This window comes from Melitaea cinxia, chromosome 13, assembly GCF_905220565.1.
Source record: "Melitaea cinxia chromosome 13, ilMelCinx1.1, whole genome shotgun sequence".
Lineage (NCBI taxonomy): Eukaryota > Metazoa > Arthropoda > Insecta > Lepidoptera > Nymphalidae > Melitaea > Melitaea cinxia.
Window position 1 is genome coordinate 9,225,810 of NC_059406.1, and position 21,260 is coordinate 9,247,069.

Here is a 21,260-nt window from a genome sequence, read left to right on the forward strand (position 1 = left end):
GACGCTGCTGCCCGTCTTCGGCCTGTGTATTTCAAAGCCAGCAGTTGGATGGTTATCCCGCCACCGGTCGGCTTTTTAAGTTCCAAGGTGGTAGCGGAACTGTCTTATCCCTTAGTCGCCTCTTACGACGCCCACGGGAAGAGAGGGGGTGGCTATATTCTTTAGTACCGTAGCCACACTTTATTATTTTGTTATTTGTATGGTCAAATGTGAAACACATTCGCTTGGTACCGTTGTACGATTTACAAGTACAGTAAACAGTTCACAAGGAATGCACGTGCAAAGCAATGGGCACCTTTAATTTTTTTTATATGTATTGCGGCCATAATACGATTTATATATAAGAGGAAAATGTAATAGAGAAGAACTTTATTTTAAAAATTACTTTTTATCTATAAATTTACACTTTAACTAAGGCAGGGCGCAGCAGGAAATTTCGTGCTCAAATATGGAGCAGCCTGACTGGGGAAGTACCTCACGGAGAAGATTACAGCTAAATAATATTGCTTTCAAGCAGCGTTGTGTTCCTGTTGGTGAGTAAGGTGACCAGAGCTCCTGGGGGGAATCGGGGATAGGGTCGGCAACGCACTTGCAATGCTTCTAGTGTTGTAGACGTCTATAAGCTACGGTAATCACTTATCATCAAGTGAGTCGTACGCTTGTTTGCCGACCTAGTTATATATTAAAAAACGGTACGAAAAATACGTTTACGAAACAGACGGGTGGATGTGACGTACCTTCAGAGGAATCTTTCTATTATATATATATATATATATATATATATATACACATAACAGGAATCTAACTATATAGAGTAGGTCATAGTCATGAACATTCTATATAAAATACAGAAAGAAATAAACAATAAGGATTAGTGGTAAAACAGCGGGCAGTTCTTACCATCTGGATTGAACTCGGACGAAATATCAGCTGTATCCTCCTCAGTGATAAAACTGGTCAGGGCGCTTGTTGCGTTACCAATGGCACCTTTGACCGGTGTCGAGTTTGCCGATATAACTTCTTTCATTTCATCGAATTTCTTCGCCATACTGGTCGCCGCCGACTTAAGACTGCTAAGACCGCTTTGTAGTAGCTCGTTCGACTTCTTACCGGCTATGCTCGTAGGGCTAAATACGTACAATATTTTATTACAAATAATAAAAATGAGTTTTTGATAAACTATTAACAATGGCTAAGACACTCTATTCGTGTAAACTAAAATGATGCAAACAAAGCATACTGTGATAAAACTAGAAAATGAAATACGAGCTATTAGTAATATTAAAATAGAATGAATGGATACCAGGGAGAGGTATTAAATAGTTAAAAAATATATTACCGAATGATAATGTTAATTTAAAATATCCCCCAGGGAGTGTCTTCCATTCATATGAGTTTTTCCGCAAGGTAATACTCACCTGAGGTAGTTCTCAATCATGGCCTTGCTGATTTTCATGTTTTCCTTGCGCAATGACAGTCTCGCGGGCGAAAAGCGTCTACGAAAACAAACAGCTAGCACTGGCGTACGGTGCGAAAACAAAATGTAACATAAAATAAAAATAACAAACCAATTTCACTATCACACGCCTGTAATTATTTATTCACGTAAGTTCTGACCTATTTAAACGAACTTTTACTTTTACCCGACTTAGGGGTCGTCCATTAATCACGCGAGGCTCTACGGGAGGGGGGGGAGGAGTTGTATTTAAAGATAATATAATATTTTGAATATCTGATTTTACTTAGCACAAAAAAATACGTTATTTTCGGGTGTGATTACTCTAAAATCACACCACATATCTCCAAAAGGGAGTAGGGAGTTGAAGACTTGCTAAAAAATATAGTGTGATTAATAGACGATCCCTTACTGCGATTCTCATTTTGACCCGTGACCATGGCGTATGCAACGTCACCGAAATGTCGGGAATTACCAAATAAAAGCCAGTAGCCCAGTAAAAGTGAAAATGCTTAAAGTAACAGTAAAAGTTTAAAAAATAGTATTTAAACATAGTTCAAATAAATACTTTAATAATGAAGTCGAAGATAACTACATATAGTGAAATTGGTATAGCTAAAAATAAAGCATAACAATAGCAAAAAAAAAAACAGTCTTAATAATCTAGCATGCCTTTAAGACAGTAGTTCTGCTTAAACATCTATTACATATTTACAATTCACTAGAAATATTTTCGTATACAAATATGAATTTTAATCGAATAAAAAAAAAACCCTAATAAATTGAATTTATGTACTCATATCGTGAACGCCATGAAATGTCTTGAAAATTAACATGCATGCATTATTTATTAATAATGATGATAATAACTCCAATTATGAGAGCATGCTGCGATTCTTATGTAGTTAAGATATTAACTTTTGAATTCGTTTTACATCGATACCTATAAAAAAATTAAAAATCATTTGGCTAAAATCAGTTTGGTGTATATTATGTCCTAATTCATTTGTAGGTGGGAGTGTAGTGAGAGTAAATGATGTAGTTAAACTAATAAGTTATAAGGCGACGGTATATTGTTATGGTAGATAGTAGTGTTCGCTGGAAACATCTGCAAGGTAACCTACGATATGATGAAAATATGTTTATGATATAGTGAGTATAAAGTGACGATTGGTAGGCTAGTGGTAAGTAGTGGTAAGTAGTGGTGTAGTGGTAAGTGGTGGTGTAGAGATAATGAGTGATGTTGCGGCGCATTGTAACGTAGTGGTAAGTTGTTATATAGTACTGTACTGTATAATTGTACTACCACTCTGAGTGGTGTAATGGTAGTTAGTAGTGATGTGGCAGTTAGTGTCGACTTACCCGAAGTTTATCTTGAGCGTGTTGGAGAAGCTGGCGAGGCCGGATGACACGGTGGCGGGCGCGGTCTCGCTCCTGTGCAGTTTCCTGCCGGCAGGAAACTATCGAGCTCACCCCGCTCATACCACACGGTGTGCAGGGGTGGGGGTAGTTAGCGGGGACACGGTTAGCGGGAAAACACGTGTTGCAAGTATAAATTATTCACATTTAATGTATATTTACGTTTCTAGCGGCAAATTCAGTTGAGCCACAATTATAATTCCAAGAAATAAACAAAAATGCGGTGTTTATCTCTTGCAATTACATATACAGATGTGGTAGATTAGTGTATTTTTAATATATATATATATATATATATATATATATATATATATATATATATATATATATATATATATATATATAATTTTTTTTTCTAAGCATCTACACTGTTAGGGAGGATCGCGGATGGGAAAATCAGTCTACTATGGAAACTACTGGTTCAAAAGGGGTAGTATAAGAATAATATAAGCATTGTTTACCACGTTACTCCACTTTCCAGAAACAAATAGTTCTTATACGTGAGGGCTGAATCAGAGCTATTTACGAAACTTAATCGAGGCGACAATACGAAATGACCATTTAGATAGTCAAATAACATAATAAAATAATCCATAATAGTATTTAAACGTCAGCTATATACCGATTTCATATTGGCTTATTAAAATTAATTATCATCAAGCATCTGGCGGACCGGTACTTAAAGGATAGCTCAATTGTAAAATATCTTGAACACATCCGCACTGCGTTGGCGACACGGGAGGGGACGGTAAAGGATGTTAAATACCCGCGCGGCTCGTCGTCGGGCTCGTCCTGGAAGGAGGCGCGGCGGTGGAACAGCTTGGGGCTGGCGCCGGGGCTGGCGGCGGGGCTGGCGGCGGGCGCGGGGCGGGCGCGGGGGGCGGGCGGCGGGGCGGGCGCGGGCGGCGGCGCCAGCGCGCCCAGCGGGTCGTCCGCCAGCACCGGCGTGCGCGCGCACACCCTGCGGGCGCTCCTTATGTACACTCGCCTTACTGAGGTTGTCTTATACTTTTTAATGGCTTTCAATCAATCACTTCAGCCTATCGCAGTCCACTGCTGGACTTAGGCCTCCACAAGTTCGCGCCAAAGATCTTAATTTATTCGAAACTAGTGGTTATTTTATTATTTTCTTCTAAGTTGTCTCGATTAATTATTAAGTTGATATATTTTTAAAACTAATAAACACATTTAGGTTTTATTTCGTTTTTTATTCACATTTAAGATTTTATCGAATCTATTGCTTATCGTTAATAAGGTAGCAAACCAAAAAAAAAAAAAAAAATGCAACGATGAAACAAATAAACTTACTTAATTTTAGTGTTTGTAATTTCTCATGTAAGTGAATTGTATTTTTTTAAGAAATAAATGATCTTTAACCTTGAATAATGCACGGATGATCTTTAAAGCTACAAGGTATTCAAGGTAAACTTCTCCAGTTAACGCGAAAATACAAAATGTTACGAGTTTGGTAGATCGACTTGATCTAGAGAAAAACAATATACTCACTTGAGTGGCGATGTTTTTATTCTCTCCGAATCATCCACAGCTGCCGCTTCTTTCTCTGGCTCCTCGGGGAAACTTAACGTCTTCGAACATCGAGGTTTAGAATTCGGTGTACCTTTACAGTGTAAACAATAATTTCTATAAAAATTGCCAGTCACGAATAACGAAACGATGTTTAAGCCAAACAAAGAATTGAAGTGATTCTGTTTTAAGCTTTTTGGTAGATTAAATGTTAGGTTGCAATGTGATATAATTTCGACCATAGTAATATACCCTATATTTTACTTTTGTAGCAATACTCACCACTAGAGAAGGATAGCCTTTGTAAGTTTTGAACTATTTGGGCGTCGCCAGCAAAACTTTCGGATCTTGTCAAAATCCTTAAATCTGACGGGCTCTCTGGGCTTACATGGATCGGCTGTGTAATATAAATTATAAAACAATTGAACTATGAAATTGGTTATTAGGAGCATTAAATATTTCAGATAGTTTTTTAGATAAAAAAATAATAAATAATGTGCTCTTTAATAGAATAAAAAACACAAACCTGTCTTTTTTCTGCTATCGGAATAGGTTCAGTCTCTTCGTTTCCTAAAGAATTACTTCTAGGCCTGGACGTTCTAGACAAGTCGGGATCGGACGGTATACCTAAAATTAAATTTCTATTCAGTACTCAAAAATTTGACGAGCATAAGATCTGGTAAAATATATCCTAATTCTTTTACTTTCGAAATAATTGTTAAAATTAATAATAATAATAATAAAATTGATTTATTTTCTCACCACAATATTGTAAACATTACACTGATGTGAAAAATTGCAACATTGACGTGATATTAGACACTAGGGTAGGGTGGCGTCACATAAATGTGATAAGGTCGATAAGGGCAGGGTAGGGGTCAAAAAATCGTAAAATTCGTGTGACGTTATTTATTGCCGGCCCCTTGATTTAGGTGTAATATAACACAGGCGGTGGCCGCGGTACCCGAGATGAGGATGCCGGCGGTCGCGGACAGCTGGTGGTGGCGCGCGTGCGCCGCCGCGCGCACGATGTTGGCGCGCCGCACGAGCGCCTCGAACGCCGCCTCCGGCGCTGCAAGCACGCACTGTGTGTGTGTTCGTGCCACTGGCGCCGCGTTAGCGCACGGTCACCGCACTGGCTTACTAGTACGCTGGCGGTCGCGGGTACGATCCCCGCACGTGGCATCATTTGTATTAGCCATACTGATGTTGCTGTGTGGCTAAGGCACTAAAGAATTTAGCCACCCCCTCTCTTCCCGTGGGAGTCGTAAGAGGCGACTAAGGGATAGCAAGGTTCCACAACCACCTTGGAACTTAAGAAGCCGACCGATGGCGGGATAACCATCCAACTGCTGGCTTTGAAATACACGGGCCGAAGACGGGCAGCAGCGTCTTCGGTGCGACAAAGCCCGTACTGCGGTCACCAACCCGCCTGCCCAGCGTGGTGACTATGGGCAAAACACATGAGTTCACGTTATTTTTGGCGTAAACTTGTGGAGGCCTATGTCCAGCAGTGGACTGTATAGGCTGTAATGAATACTGATGTTTGATGCCGTGGTCTGTGCGTTTGTGCTTGTGTATTGTTTCCGGACCCCGGCACAGGAGTAAACCCTACTGGGGGTCGTTGAGTGTGAAGCATTTATTAATACGATTACATCAATAATTTTATTCTAATAATGCATAATTATATTTATAAAGTCTGTTCAACGAGAAGAGATACCAAACGTAAACAAAGCCCATTATTTTTTCGTAGCGACGACGGGACAAGCAAAATATAGTCTTTTTCTATCTTGTTTCTTTGCTATCTGCTGCACGTCTCTCTGCAAGGTCGAACGCAATTTTAACTGGCTTTGAAAACATTCAAATCGCGGACGGTATTTGATTTTGTATTATTTATTTTTATTTCATTCCGTATCTGGGTGATTTTTATATTTTGATAATTATTATTTAAGAAGTATCAAATCTTATATAAATAATTACATTTAATCAATTATATTTAATTAAGTAATTATCAGAATATAAATATATTTTACATTTTAAAAATTTGTGTAATTAAAAAAAAGGTTACAAAACCCTGCATAGTTTAATGACCTCGCATTTGGTTTGTTTACGTTTGGTATCTCGGCTTTTTTTGAACAAAATTTTTAATTCCATGCATATCATATACAAATTATTACATACCGGAATCGAGACTAGATTTACTTCGTGTGGGTTCAGCCAATGCTAGTGCAGATAAATCCGCACCTTCCCCACCCACCGTGCGTACTCTGGGCAACGTTCCTGAACCTGGAATCATTTAAAATATAATCAATACATTAAAATTAGAACTAGGATATTATTTATGTACCTAGAATATCAGTTTATTAATTTTTGATTAATCGAGTCGGAAAAACGAGATATGAAAGTGAAAATGAGATCTTTTTGGGTTCAGAGAAGCAAACAAGCTTATCACTTATCAGTTTAATATAATAGCATCAAACGAGCCGCGTTCACATTTACTGATTTACAGTTATCACAAAATCTTAGAGCCGTAACTTTTCTCACTGAATTGTATTTCAACCGCGAAAACAATTTAGTTATCAGACCGGAAGATCCAACAGATTATATAACACTAGCAGAGACAAGGAGCTGGTATCTGTATAAATTACTAGCTGAGACCACTAACTTCGTACCGCTATTTTTTAAAACATTTTTATTTTTATTATACCTAAAGCTGTGTTCTGCAGTTTTACCCGCGTACTATTTAATACAAAAATATTTATTTAATTTAAACTAAAGAAAAAATAAAGAAAGAAACAAACTCTTCAGCTTGATAATATTAGATTTGATAGATTGTTCTGCCAATAACGAATCACACAATCACAATACGTACAATCGTTAGAAAGTCCACGTGTACATACATTGTTTTATCTATCTATATATTAAAATTTAAAGCAAAAACTTTGTACCGCTTTTCACGAATATTGCGCGGACGGAGGAATTTGAAATTTCGCACACTTGTAGTTTATATAGAGAAGAGGTGCAGAATGCTAATATTTTTTTTTAAATCATGCATAAAATATACACTAAGCCAATAAAGAAAAAACATTACACACACTACTATGTATTTGAGACACATACACACGCAGATACGTCTTTGACAGCGGAACCTTAACAATGGTGAAATTTATAATTTAACTATCGTCGAATTTCGACCACTGGGCGACCACTAGTGGCATTAAAATGCAGTAATATAAAATTAATTTAAAATTAAAATGATTAAAATATTGGACTTTTTAAAGAGAGTACATATGTAATGTATCTTCTATGTAATGTATTTGCAAAGCAGCGGGCGAGCAGTGGTCTATATAGAGATGTAGACGCAGGGCGCAGGGCGTACCGGCGGGTGCGCTGGGCACGGCGCGCGCCGCCCGCTGCGCGCCCGCCTGGCGGAACCGCGCCGCGCCCAGCACCGCCACGCGCAGCTTGTTCCACAGCAGCTGCGACCCGCTGCAACACACCCGCACTTACACACTCCATCCGATACTCGGGTGAGCTTCGAAAGGGGCGGAAGGAGATTCGAAGGGGGATGGTAGTTTTGGAAAAAGTCACGAAATATCGCAAGGAGGGAGGATGAGTTATAAAGAGATCACGTTTGTTAATTTTTCGTTGAACACGCGATTTCTTAACTAAACAAACCCCCTGCAACCTTAAATGTCTGTCTGGACGTTTATCGCGATGCTTCATTTTCCAAAATTTAATTAGATTATACACACCTGTATTTAAAGATAATATGCTGGAAATTTAAATATGCTTTATACAAAAAAAAAAGAAGAAAAAAAAACGTGATTTTGAAACGGGGTTGAGTGGTCTAAAACATCATCACATTTTCCGAGGGAGGGGGTTTGGGGGATTAAAAAGTGTCTAAAAACATCTCGTGATTAATGGACGATCCTATATGTTTCGAGTTCACTTGTGACGAATGTAGTTAGTTCTGTAGCGTGTTGTACAAGCAGTGTGGTCGTGACGTTACATACAATCAAAAATAGCGACTATTAATATTAATTTCTTACTTTACCAAATATAAATATAGTCTCACCATTAAAGAGATATCATTTTTATATTTACTATACAAAACAGCGATAGCAATTTAACCACCGCATTAATATCACAAAAATTAAGACTGTGTATTTACAAGTTCAAGCACACACAACAGCCGCGGTACATGGGAATCGCATAAACATAGCACATGTAAAAAACAGCGGCATTATTTATCGATTCTAGTGATATGTTTTATTAACATGTCTAGCTGTGTGAAATAACCTCGGCGCTTTTTTTGTCAAAACAAAAAATAGCAAATTATCACGATTATGACTTGATCTTAAACATCATATACTTCAATATTGTACAGTGGTAAGAAAACTTTCGTATGAGATTCCCGTCTCGTCAATTTATTACCTTGGCATATCTTGCGGCCACTCCGCTTCGAGCACGCATCTGTTGTAATAGCCGTATGTGAGGGCATTGGGCTGCAAACCCGCTCTCTTCATTAGAAACAACAGTTGCACCGCTAGTACTGGCAGCGAGTGTATACCGCATAGCTGCATCATCACTCTGTAGCACACCTGTTTTAAATGTGAATTATAATAAAAACTCAATTTGATTTCTGGCAAAAATGTTTAGAAACTATCAATTAGTTTAAAACGAAAAATTTGATGATGACAATTTAAAAAAAAAAAAACAGGAGGCACGTCTTTAAAATATTCATCACATCACATCAGTCTATCGCAGTCCACTACTGGACATAGGCCTCCACAAGTTCGAGCCAAAAATGGCGTGAACTCATGTGTTTTGCCCATAATCACCACGCAGGGGAGGCGGGTTGGTGACCGCAGGGCTGGCTTTGTCGCATCGAAGACGCTGCTGAAAATTTAAAATATTACTGATTAACTATTTGTCAAATTTGATACATTTTAACATTTTTTTCTTATTTTTTTTTTTAAACGACATATTAATAAAACACAAAATAAAAATATACTAGAAAGTTTCAAATACCTCGTCGCAAGGCACTCGTAGTTTAGTAGCTCGCTCTAGAAGTTCATAGGCGCTGCGAAGGGTCGCGTGTTCCTTGCCCCGGCAGAGTATTAGGCGACACGGCAGGGCAAGGAAGTATAGTGAATAACAAGTGCCGAGAAGACATTTGGCCCACGCCTCGGGTGACAGACTTGCTTTACGTGCTAACCTAAAATTGCAAAGGGACTGGTTTTATAATGGAAAAGTGGATGGTTTTAAATTTCAGAGAACAAAAGAGTGAATCACAAGTGATATAAAAAAGCTCTACTGCGGCAGGCAGAATTTTAACTAAGGAGGGTTAAAGGTCGAGTTTAGGTTGGTCGAGACCGTGAATCTATCTCTACACAGATTTAATGAAATTTCTCTATATCTCTTTTCTTCGTTTCTGTTCTCTGCTACTCCGTTACACCGCGGAGGAGAGCGCGTCTCTGTCTCTACACAGTGACGAGCTAAGTGCGTACCGCTGCGCGGCGACGATCTCGTTCTTGGTGCGGCGCGCCATGGGCGAGGCGTCGGCCAGCGACTCCGCGGAGGCGAGCGCGGCGGGCGGCGCGGCGCGCGGGGAGCGCGTCTCTGTCTCTACACAGTGACGAGCTAAGTGCGTACCGCTGCGCGGCGACGATCTCGTTCTTGGTGCGGCGCGCCATGGGCGAGGCGTCGGCCAGCGACTCCGCGGAGGCGAGCGCGGCGGGCGGCGCGGCGCGCGGGGAGCGCGTCTCTGTCTCTACACAGTGACGAGCTAAGTGCGTACCGCTGCGCGGCGACGATCTCGTTCTTGGTGCGGCGCGCCATGGGCGAGGCGTCGGCCAGCGACTCCGCGGAGGCGAGCGCGGCGGGCGGCGCGGCGCGCGGGGAGCGCGTCTCTGTCTCTACACAGTGACGAGCTAAGTGCGTACCGCTGCGCGGCGACGATCTCGTTCTTGGTGCGGCGCGCCATGGGCGAGGCGTCGGCCAGCGACTCCGCGGAGGCGAGCGCGGCGGGCGGCGCGGCGCGCAGGGAGCGCGTCTCGCGGCCGCGCGTCGCTAGCCGCTCGTCCAGCACTAACTTGGTGTAAGTGTACTGACCCTCTGCGGTACAACAAATTATTTTACTTTATTATGCTTTATAATTAAATGTAAATTTTGGCATTGATGTAATTTTTGAACGAATATTTGTAGCCTCAAAATTTAATTAATTTGTAATCAACTGTCTCAGTTTAACCTACATTCATCAGTACAAACAAAATAGGAAAAATATAGCTATCGAAACATTCGGAAAACAGTTAGCGCCAGCAGCTCAGTAGTCACCGGGGTCGGGCGGGTCGGGCGGTAGCACGAAGACCGTGCGCTCGGAGGCGTTGTTCGCGTCGAGGGCGAGCAGCGGCTCGTTGCCGGCCACGCGCTCGATGCACTCGTCAAAGAACGTGAGCCCCTGGTCCACGTCGCACACGAACGACCGCTCCTCGATGAAGCGAGTGAACATCTGCGTGCGCATTATTAGCGCGTAGAACCTCTGGTGCGTCTGGCAGAAAAAAAATTATTTAGAATGTGCTCTACATTTTTTGATTAGTCTGTAATGTACTGGTATTTTGGTCTAACCTTTGTTTGTGGTAACTACAATAACTAGTAATTCAGGTTTGTTAGACATTGATATGAGATAGTCCAGTGCTTGTAAACACGTGAATTGGTAGCAGTAAATGTTATGGAGTAGTAGTATAGACTACTTGATATTAAAGATTTATTTAATAATATTGCCGAAGAAAGTTTTCGAAAATAAATCTGCACATTTTGAAATATTTTTATAGCAGTAACGTAGATAGGCGTTTGATCGGCTACAGGACATTTACAAACCTACAATTTGCAATCAATCTTTTACCTTATCTCTAGACCTCAAAAAGGCGTCCATGTGAAACAGGGCATGTGGGTCCGTAGTCCCAACTGTGGGTGCCTTGGTGATCGGTATGAGGTAGCTGCGGTAGCCTTGGAGTGTCACAGCCATGAAACGGAGAAACGCTTCTTGGATTTTTAACTCCAATGTTTGCTGAAAAATTATAATGTACCACACAGCATTAACAATTAATATAAATATGTATATAACAATTTTATTGATTTTATTTTTATTCAAAGTTCAAAACATCTATAATTTTTAGAGATATACAAATATCTCTAAAATTCGATCTCAAATATCTCATAAAATTCGACGAAACGGGGGTTAGGAGTTTTTGAGTCTTATGTCTAATCTAATATATAAAATTCTCGTTGTCTATAAAATGCTAAATACATAATATGGATTTAATTACAGCTTATGACCAACGTTAGTCTGTTTTTTTTTTAACAAACGAACACTGAGCATGTCTCTCGAACATTTTCGATATTGACAGAGTGAGATGGGCAAATTTTTTATATATAAAATTGATAAATAAACAACAATAAAACACGACCTGCCATGATATGACGTCATACGAACAATAACAAAAACAAAGTTCTGTCAGAGCTGTAAACAGCTAGGTACATATCTATCAACTTTAACTTCAAGGAGTAACACTTGTGCTCTTTCGTTAGTGCATTTCATTTGTACCTATTTATTTATTAAAATGCAAAAAGGTTTTGTAAAAACAGATAGTACGAATCTGTCAAAAATTGATTCAATGATGGTTGCAAAGTTTTTTGCATGTAACCCAGACTTCTGCGGTCTTTTACCGAATTTCGGAATATTAAAACATCTTTGTAAGTATTCCTTGTTATATTATACTGTTTTTTTAAATCTAGGTATACTTAATTTGAAAAATAATGTTAGAAAGTGTTAGGTTATGTTATATTCCTTATGTTACTGCCGAATTAAGACTTAATAGTTTTTTTAATGCTAGTATTTGTACAGCTAGACACTACACACCAACGATAGCTATTGTAGTTCATTATTTTACACAAAAACACCAAATATTATTTTGTGGCTGTTAACGTTGAACGACAAAGAGTAAATGTATAAGGTATTGAACTTTTGACGTATTGAACGAGTTCGGTCTTACATACGACTTTTGTTATTAACCATATTACGTCACCAAAATGGCTGATAGCGTTTTCGCGGAAATAAAAAGGTTTAAAATGTAATTTAATTTTATGGCATGAAAGCGTGTTTATTTTGCCGAAATATATTTTTTTGTGGTTTTTTATTGGAAAATGAACATTTTGAAGTACTTTTTCAAATATAGTGGAAAACCCTATTATCGACTTGTTGACTCATGTTTGACACATAACGACCATTAGGCTATCCACTTCAGTTTCTCCTTGTAACAAGAGTTCAAACTTCATCAATTTTATAACTTTTGTTAATTGCTGCCACGTAGCCTTCACTTGAACCCAAGCAAGCTCAACTGGGTTGAGCTCAGAGTGATATAGTGGCAAACGTATGTCGCGACGATTTGTTGACTTAGCCATCTCGTCTGCGAGTCTGCGACAAATTTTTCAAATCGATCTTTGTTTTGCTTAACTAAATCCAAAAGTAGCAATTTTAACATTGATACGTCACAAGCAATATTTTTCGACTGTAGCAATTCAATAATGTCTTGTTTGCGAGATCAAGTTATATATACTATGTCAAGTGTTCGAGAATGATCTGATGCATTATCTAAAGCAACAGCTGCATTCATGAGAATTTAGGTAAAACGTCTTGAAAGCAATTTTCAAACACTTTGGCGTCCATATCTTGGTGGTAGTCACCGGTTTTATTTAGATACAAAATATTTCAATCCTCATTCAAAAATCCATGAATACTGCCGATATTTACAATTATAAACCACTTGCTTTTTCTTTCCTGTTATTCAGTCCTGTTATTAGCCCACCTAAGAATGCAGATTTTGATGTAGTCACTATATTGTCAACCCAGACTTTTGATTTTATATGACCAGCATTTATCCACGTCTCATCTAAACAATATATAGTTCTGTTCCGTTCCGTCTGGCTGCCTTTACTTCATCAGAATATTTTCCTCGCCATAAAACCATATCCGGCCTTTCTACTCAAATACCGTTTCTAACTCTTTTATTATAAAAAACCCAAATTTTTAGTGCTTTGTACAATGTTGATGTTGACATAGACGGTAAGGATTATAGAAGTTTAGGATTTTATCTATATGAATCATATCTCGACATGCTTAGTAGTTTCGGATTACTATGTGGAATAACCGATTACACACGTATTGAAAAACGTCTAAACAAAGTAACAATGTCATGTATCGATCATATTTTCGTGCGACCGGGATCAGTGGAACCAGTCACTGCGGCTGTCGACACCACACTGGCCGACCACCGCGCAATTGTATTTGCCTGCTATAGTAAACATATTATACAGCGTGATTCTTATAAAAGCAAAAGTCGTACGATATTTTTTAATAATAAAGTATTAATAGAGGAATTAAAAAAGGTCGAGTGGAAAAGAACTTAATGCAATCTCCCGATGAAATTTATTTTTTTATAAAAAACGCTTTTTCGGTTGCTTATGCAAAGTCGCAAATGCATAAAACCAACAAGATTCAAAATAAAATAGTGGCCCCATGGGTCAATAAAAATATAGTTCGACTATCTGATAAAAAAGATAGGCTTTACAACATGTGGAAAAAAGATCCTAAAAACTTTATTCTTCTAAACGAATATAAAAAAACGCGAAATAAATTACATAAGGTGACGGAATACTATAGAAATTCGTATTTCAAGAATAAAATCAAAAGCAATTTTAATAATAGTCGCAAAATTTGGCAAATTATTAATGAGATCTATGGAAGAATAAACTTGTCTTTGGACCAGGCAATATTGAAAGCATTTGAAGCTCAAAATCTCCAACCAAAACAAATTGCTAATAAATTTGCAGAAGAATTCAGTCTCGCGGTCAAAAATATACTTCCTAAATGTAGCTCAAAACTAATGCCTGATGACTATTCTAAGAGTAAACCCGTTACATGCTTTCGATTTATAAAAGCTACTCCAGCTAAAGTGCATAAAATAATTATGAAGCAGAACGCACATAAGGCACCTGGGATAGACGCAGTTAGAATGATAGACATCAAGAATATCAGCGACACGATATCAATAGCTATAGCCAATCTTATTAATACGTCACTATATTCAAAAATCAATAATGTGCTGTGTGGCTACGGCACTAAAGAATTTAGCCACCCCCTCTCTTCCTGTGGGTGTCGTAAGAGGCGACTAAGGGATAACAAGGTTCCACAACCACCTTGGAACTTAAGAAGCCGACTGATGGCGGGATAACCATCCAACTGCTGGCTTTGAAATACACAGGCCGAAGACGGGCAGCAGCGTCTTCGGTGCGACAAAGCCAGTACTGCGGTCACCAACCCGCCTGCCCAGCGTGGTGACTATGGGCAAAACACATGAGTTCACGTTATTTTTGGCGTAAACTTGTGGAGGCCTATGTCCAGCAGTGGACTGTATAGGCTGTAATGTAATGTATATTCAAAAATATACCCTAATGAATTAAAAAAAGGTTGTGTGCGTCCAATATTTAAAAAGGGTAAAAAAGACGACGTCAGTAACTATCGGCCCATTACCCTATTGTCTTCTATTGATAAAATTGTCGAAAAATTTGTTTGCGACTAGATTCACACCTACTACAAAAACAATAACATAATCAACAAACATCAGTATGGATTCCAGCCAGGTAAGAGTACAACGATGCTTCTGTCTAAATTCACAGATTATATCAATTATAATCTTAACGATAAGAAACAGGTACTTGCACTTTTCATAGACTTCTCTCGGGCTTTCGATACCCTTGACCACCAAAAGCTCATTAAAAGTTTAAATAATACAGGAATACAGGGTTATCCTTTGGAATGGTGTAGCAATTATCTGAAGGAGCGGTACTTAAGTGTTAAGATACAACATTGGTATAGCAAGGACATGAAAGTTACTGAGGGTACAGCCCAGGGCTCAGTCCTCGGGCCTGTTCACTTTCTGGCGTACGTCAATGATATTAGTAGAACGCTGACGCACTGCACCACCTTTCAATTTGCGGATGATACCTGCTTACTCGTTGCCGATAGTAATATAAATGAAGCAATGGAAAAATTACAGATAGATTTCGACGCTCTCTGCAGATGGTGCCACGATGCAGGATTGGTTCTAAATGCGCAAAAAACAAAATTAGTCCACATTAGCTCACCTCATAAAAGAGACATTCTTCAAAAAAAATTAATATCCCGCTGTCACTCCTGCCTTCATAACCATCAATTATCTATGACTTGTCCGAATGATTGCCAACCCATTGAGGTCGTAGACAACCACACATATCTTGGTCTTGTAATAGATCGCAACTTAAACTGGCAACCACATATTAATCGTATATGTGAAAAATTAAGAGCATTTTTAGCCAACATCGTAATAATAAAAAACCGTATTTCTTTCCATACACGCTTGCTTATTTATAATGCCTTTATAACCTCTGTCTTGTCCTACGGGCTCAGTAGTTATGGACGTACGTATCGCACTTATCTAAACAGTATTCATCGATTGCAAATAAGAATAATTAAAAACATTGTACCGCCTAAAATTAAAATGGACTGCGCTAATAATGATAATCTATTATTCAAAATCTGTAAAACACTTCCCGTTCACGACCTTGTAAATTACAATTTACTTAAAGAACAATTCTTCAATTTGGATATTCAAGAGTTAAAGGAACACAAAATTGCCACACGTCAAGTCACAAACAAAAAATTAAATATACCTAAAATCAAAAATATATACGGCAAACGCACCAGCGCCTATCTCATTCCGGTTTTAGTCAACGATCTTGATCTAGAATTAAGAAATAATATAACTCCAACAAATATAAAATACATACTTAAGATGCATTTCTTGATTGTTGAACGACATATTCCTATGTAAACCTAATTGGTTTTTTTGTGAATGTGTAAATTGTACTTTTGTTACATGTTTGTATGGTAATAATAAATAAAAAAAAAAAAAAAAATCTAATGTAGGCATTTCATTTTGAAAATAAAGTTTGTGGACTGACTTTGGGAATTCTTATGGGAGTTAAATTATAAAAGAAGAAGAAGAAGAAGAACTTTGTGAACCACATTTCGAAGAGTGATTTTCGTAAAATCATCATATTTGTTAATAACACTCAAGGAACTTCGTTTTTTGTTGTGATTTTTGTGTTCCACATGATTTTATGTCTCTAACAACCTTAAAAAAACGAAACACATCTAAGAATGTATATAATATAATCTTTTTATTTATAATTTAGTTCGATGTAATTAATAATTTGTAATTTACTTATGTTTATTTAATTAATTTATCTATTTACCTTGTGTAAATTTAATTAATTAATCTATTAATAATTTTACCTTGTTCACCGTAGAGACATGATATCCTATTGAACTTGATATTGTCAGGGCAATTTCAACATGTGATCTATTATTGCAATCAGAATCTTTTAATGATTTAAACAAATTGTAAATAATTTGTTTTTCTGTTTAACTACAGCATTTGTGTGAATCAGACTCTATGGTGATTACGTGGACCAATAACAACGCAGTCAAAAATTTCGGTACACCTTTTATAAAAAAAATAATAATAATAAAAATAAAAAAATAAAAAAATTAAAAAAAGACAATAGTACAGTTATGTATTAGTAGTTTTTATATTCGGGTTGTGTTTTCCAACTATGGAAATTGATTAGAAGTTACTTTGTAATCGAAAGTAACTTCTATATCACTAGAACACGAATAAAACTAACATAAAATTGCTTACCTCTTTCTTTCTTTTCTGGAAGTCTCGATCTAAGCTTGTCGTGGGTTCACCATTATATTTACTCTCGCTCGAAGAATGGATGGGCGAAGCTATAAAAAGCGTTGAATTATCAGTAATAGTCTTGAAATGTGATACATTCAATACTGAACTCTACTCTCTTACTCTCTTTTGAATAAGTCGAAATGTAAGACAACCAGTTTTATAAGAAATTTTTTATACATTTTTCTATTTTTATATATGTACACGTGTAACTTACAGGGGCGTATATTAGCGAATAACTGCTCAAGTGTTTGTCGCAGCGTCCTCGCTTGTCGCTTCGGTAGAATTTTTAATGAGATGTGCCGTTGGGATTCACATATCTGTAAGTGATAATTATTATTCTATACTTATTGAAATATCAAAGGCGCTTAATGACCAGAATACACATATCTCTTTGTCTATTTACAAATCTGTTTTTATATTCTACAAAAAAAAAAAAAAAAATGAGTAACCGATATCAGATAAATTTTTAATTCCATAAAAACTATGCTTCTGCTCATTGAATTATTTAAGCGTAAATAAAAATATTTCGTTTTCCAAAATTACACTACAATATTCCTAAAAGAGATCCGTTTTGATATATTTAGTACATAAAACACTTACAGTAATATTATTAGTGTCTAAGTCGACACACGTGACGTCGGGAGGCGGCTCGTACAGGTCGAAGAACCTGGAGTCAACGCCTATTAGGTATGGTAGCGGCGCGTGAAGTACTTCTGCTAAGCCTGGAAATGTTTTCATTGAATAATATTAAGCTTCTTTTATGCTATACATAATATTATTAACACAAAATAAGTAGAATAGGATGTTTGAATTAAGTACAAGTCATGGCTAGAAGAATTATTTATAATGTTAATTCGACTTTTAAACTGATTATAATTTATTTTCTGAACATTTTAATTTTTAACTTAATGATAGAAATCATCAAAAACTATAAAAATATACCTAGTGGACAGAGAGGTATATATGGACACTGCCATTTGAACGGAAACAGCAGACTCGAAACTGCCTCAGACACAGCTGTCAGTGTGTCGGGCCTGAAAAACAAAATAAGCTTCAAAAATAACCTACACAAAAAGAGAGACATTATAGTTGATTTAAACAAAATTAGTAAAGGCTAAACGATTGTCTTAGTGAACATTTTATTTATACAAAACAATCCTGAGAAATTGAAAAAAGTAGTGCCCAGTATGTATGCAAATGAAATTAAGTTTGAAACATAGGTTTTATACTTTTTTTTTAAATCTTTATTTTAAAGAGCTTGGTCACAAAAAGCGACTATGACACTCTATACGTCTTCCTAAACTAGAAACTGGTCTTGAGAGAAGATGACCGCTCATCTCACTCTCAAACCCAGTCTAACCAGTTTATACAGAGCCCTGGCCTCCTTGGATAAAGGGAATGCCAAGACGCAGTTTATAGGATTTATACTTAACAATAGATATTAATTAAACAGTATACAGAAAATAGCTTTGTCCTGTTCACACACACATGTCAAAACCCTCCCTAAGTCATAACCCTATTCCAATATAGCAGTGTTCATTTATATATATAAAAAAATACTTTGATATATATCTAGTCTATGTAAGTATGTGAGATAATAAATCCAGTCTAAATGCAGACGTGCTGCATGCTATCAGCTGGTCATCAGTAAGAAAGCGTCACTAGTAGTGGTCTCTTGGTAATAGTTGGTTGAAGAATAAAAGAACATTTTTTTTAATACAACTAGGCTGGGAAACAATCTTACGGCTCACCTGATGGTAAGCGGTTTCCGTAGTCTATAGAGGCCTGCAGCACCAGAAGCATCAAAATATGTTGCCGAACCTATTCCCAACCCACCCCAGGAGCTTTGGTCACCTTACTCACCACAGGAATACAACACTTATTGAAAGCAGCATTATTTAGCTTTGATCTTCGGTAAGATTGGGGATCCCTTGATGGGCTGTTCCAAATTTTAAGCAGGATATTTCCTGTCAGTGGAACAATATATGAATAGAAATAAACCAACCTTAATGAATGTATCAATATCTTCTGCTCAGTGATAGCCAGCGCTAGGATTAGTAAGCAGTTGTCGGGGCCAAGATTTAGTAGGAGTTGTCTGAAGCCCGCTCCACTGCGTACTAAGGGCTGATCATCACGACGGGTCACTATCACTCGGTCGTGGGGGTTTGTCGGGGAAAGCTGAGAATATGTTTTATACAATTAGACAATGTTATACAATTTATTTTAATAATTATAATTACTGCAAAAATGAGTAGTGTTTGAGTTTACTGCTTTGCTTTCAGCAGTAAACTAAATTATAGCATAATATATTATAGCACTGCTGTATACTTTCCTAACATCAAAACTATATTTCAAACGCCAAAATATTACAAATTAAGGTTAGTGCTATCACATATACTTAGTTTTATAATAAAATAGTTAACAATTTAAAGAGAAAAGTGATAAATCCGACCTACCCCTACCGATGTAACATAAAAAGAGGTTTTTACCTAAGAATTGAAGAGGTTCTAGATTGTTGTTTACAAAGAAAACATTCGTGACATAATTATTATCCTACATTAACATATTACCTGCAATAATATTCTCGGCTCTGGAAACGGAACTTCTTCTAACAAGTGTGTTATATAGCGTTCTATAGGTATGTTTAAGGGTTCTTTACTCCATGACAATTCCTGTTCACAAAAATCATTCATTAGTAATCGTTTAATCATAGTTAATTTTAATATATTTAGTGTTTAACAATTTATTTTATGGATTCCTAATTTCGAGTTAGTTAGAGAGTATCGCTAAATTTTCATGCTCCATTGTTTATAATTTTCTTCATGTGCTAATTAATAATAATAATTAAAAAAAAATGAACTTTTTAAATCAACCAAATCAAAATGGAGAACCGTTAGGGTCTCATCTTTCTCCTATACAAAAATTTTTTGTCCACCAGTAGGACCGTTATAGGGCAGTATAGTACCAGTATACGCGCCGATATGTAGTACACTCATAAACACAAAATTTGATCACAATTAGGCTAGAACCTTACTCTTTACACAAAAGAGTTGCACACAACCAATCATATGTCATACTCACGAGTATGTAGAGCAGCCAACGCTCGAAGGTATCGCTGAAGGGCCAGCGTGACAGGAGGCAGATACATTTGTTGGCGTGCAGCGCGTGCGTAGTATGCGAGGCGCCCACTCGCCAGCCCAGTTGCTCTGCCTGCGACTCTGTCAGTCGAGTGTGATCGTAGCTCTCGTAGAATGTCACCGCCGAACCATATACCTACAATTTATCAAGATTATGTTAACGAACTGAACCGCATTTCCTTCATCCAATCGATTTTAGAGAATCCTCAATTCAGACTCTTGTAATGCACCAGAGCAACATGCAAAATAAACCAGATTGAGGCAAGTATTTTGTCTCTTTTTAATCTTTTGGATTAATAAATATTTTAGCAACTGAATAGCTATAGGTACACTTTTAAATTCTCAAAATCTAGGATTGACCTACAGCAAAAACTTCTTAAATTTATATAACCATAGCCACTTTACAGGCACAGCAGTCGAGCAAGACACTCATATTTCTTCATATTTATTTTCGGCCACTTAGAAAGAGATAAGTAAACAAGCAACTTGACCCAAGCCATGAGATCTATTTAAAAAAACCTACATTGAAATCTTTCCCTGAATTGTCTTTTTGTCTTCGAAGTGCTTAGATTCAACTTAGCATTTTTATAGTCTTTTATTTCTTACCTTTTTAAAATATGAAAACATATACGAATACATATATTACCTTATCAGTAGCATCAGCCACTGTGAGGACAAAGGTGGAGAACACGGGTTTCGGCTGTGAGGCGTTGTTAGGCCAAAGTTCGAGTGTGGCACCCATTGGCAAGCAGAACAGCGGCACGGACGTTGGAAAAACTAAGCTACGACGATCAACCGTTGGATACCTAAGGAAATAATTCACATCGTTAGGGTGCCATAGTTTTTATACTTTTATGGTCTCTAACACTATAATTTATA

At 37.5% G+C, this 21,260-nt stretch overlaps 1 protein-coding gene across 1 annotated transcript in view; it reads right to left on the reverse strand.

Annotated features, from left to right (window-relative positions):
- LOC123658882 (DENN domain-containing protein Crag) overlaps positions 1-21,260 on the reverse strand; it is a 51,348-nt gene that overhangs the window by 10,016 nt on the left and 20,072 nt on the right. The window contains exons 6-28 of the mRNA XM_045594173.1: positions 21,028-21,187; positions 20,326-20,517; positions 19,815-19,916; positions 19,250-19,422; positions 18,187-18,278; positions 17,845-17,966; positions 17,459-17,561; positions 17,203-17,291; positions 11,307-11,471; positions 10,739-10,952; positions 10,348-10,519; positions 9,434-9,620; positions 8,837-9,003; positions 7,779-7,888; positions 6,581-6,685; positions 5,364-5,471; positions 4,926-5,026; positions 4,685-4,796; positions 4,382-4,493; positions 3,642-3,845; positions 2,819-2,902; positions 1,419-1,496; positions 901-1,127 (exon numbers count right to left, since the gene is read on the reverse strand). Of these exons, the coding sequence (XP_045450129.1) occupies positions 901-1,127; positions 1,419-1,496; positions 2,819-2,902; positions 3,642-3,845; positions 4,382-4,493; positions 4,685-4,796; positions 4,926-5,026; positions 5,364-5,471; positions 6,581-6,685; positions 7,779-7,888; positions 8,837-9,003; positions 9,434-9,620; positions 10,348-10,519; positions 10,739-10,952; positions 11,307-11,471; positions 17,203-17,291; positions 17,459-17,561; positions 17,845-17,966; positions 18,187-18,278; positions 19,250-19,422; positions 19,815-19,916; positions 20,326-20,517; positions 21,028-21,187 (3,179 nt within the window). The remainder of the gene's footprint in view (positions 1-900; positions 1,128-1,418; positions 1,497-2,818; positions 2,903-3,641; positions 3,846-4,381; positions 4,494-4,684; positions 4,797-4,925; positions 5,027-5,363; positions 5,472-6,580; positions 6,686-7,778; positions 7,889-8,836; positions 9,004-9,433; positions 9,621-10,347; positions 10,520-10,738; positions 10,953-11,306; positions 11,472-17,202; positions 17,292-17,458; positions 17,562-17,844; positions 17,967-18,186; positions 18,279-19,249; positions 19,423-19,814; positions 19,917-20,325; positions 20,518-21,027; positions 21,188-21,260) is intronic.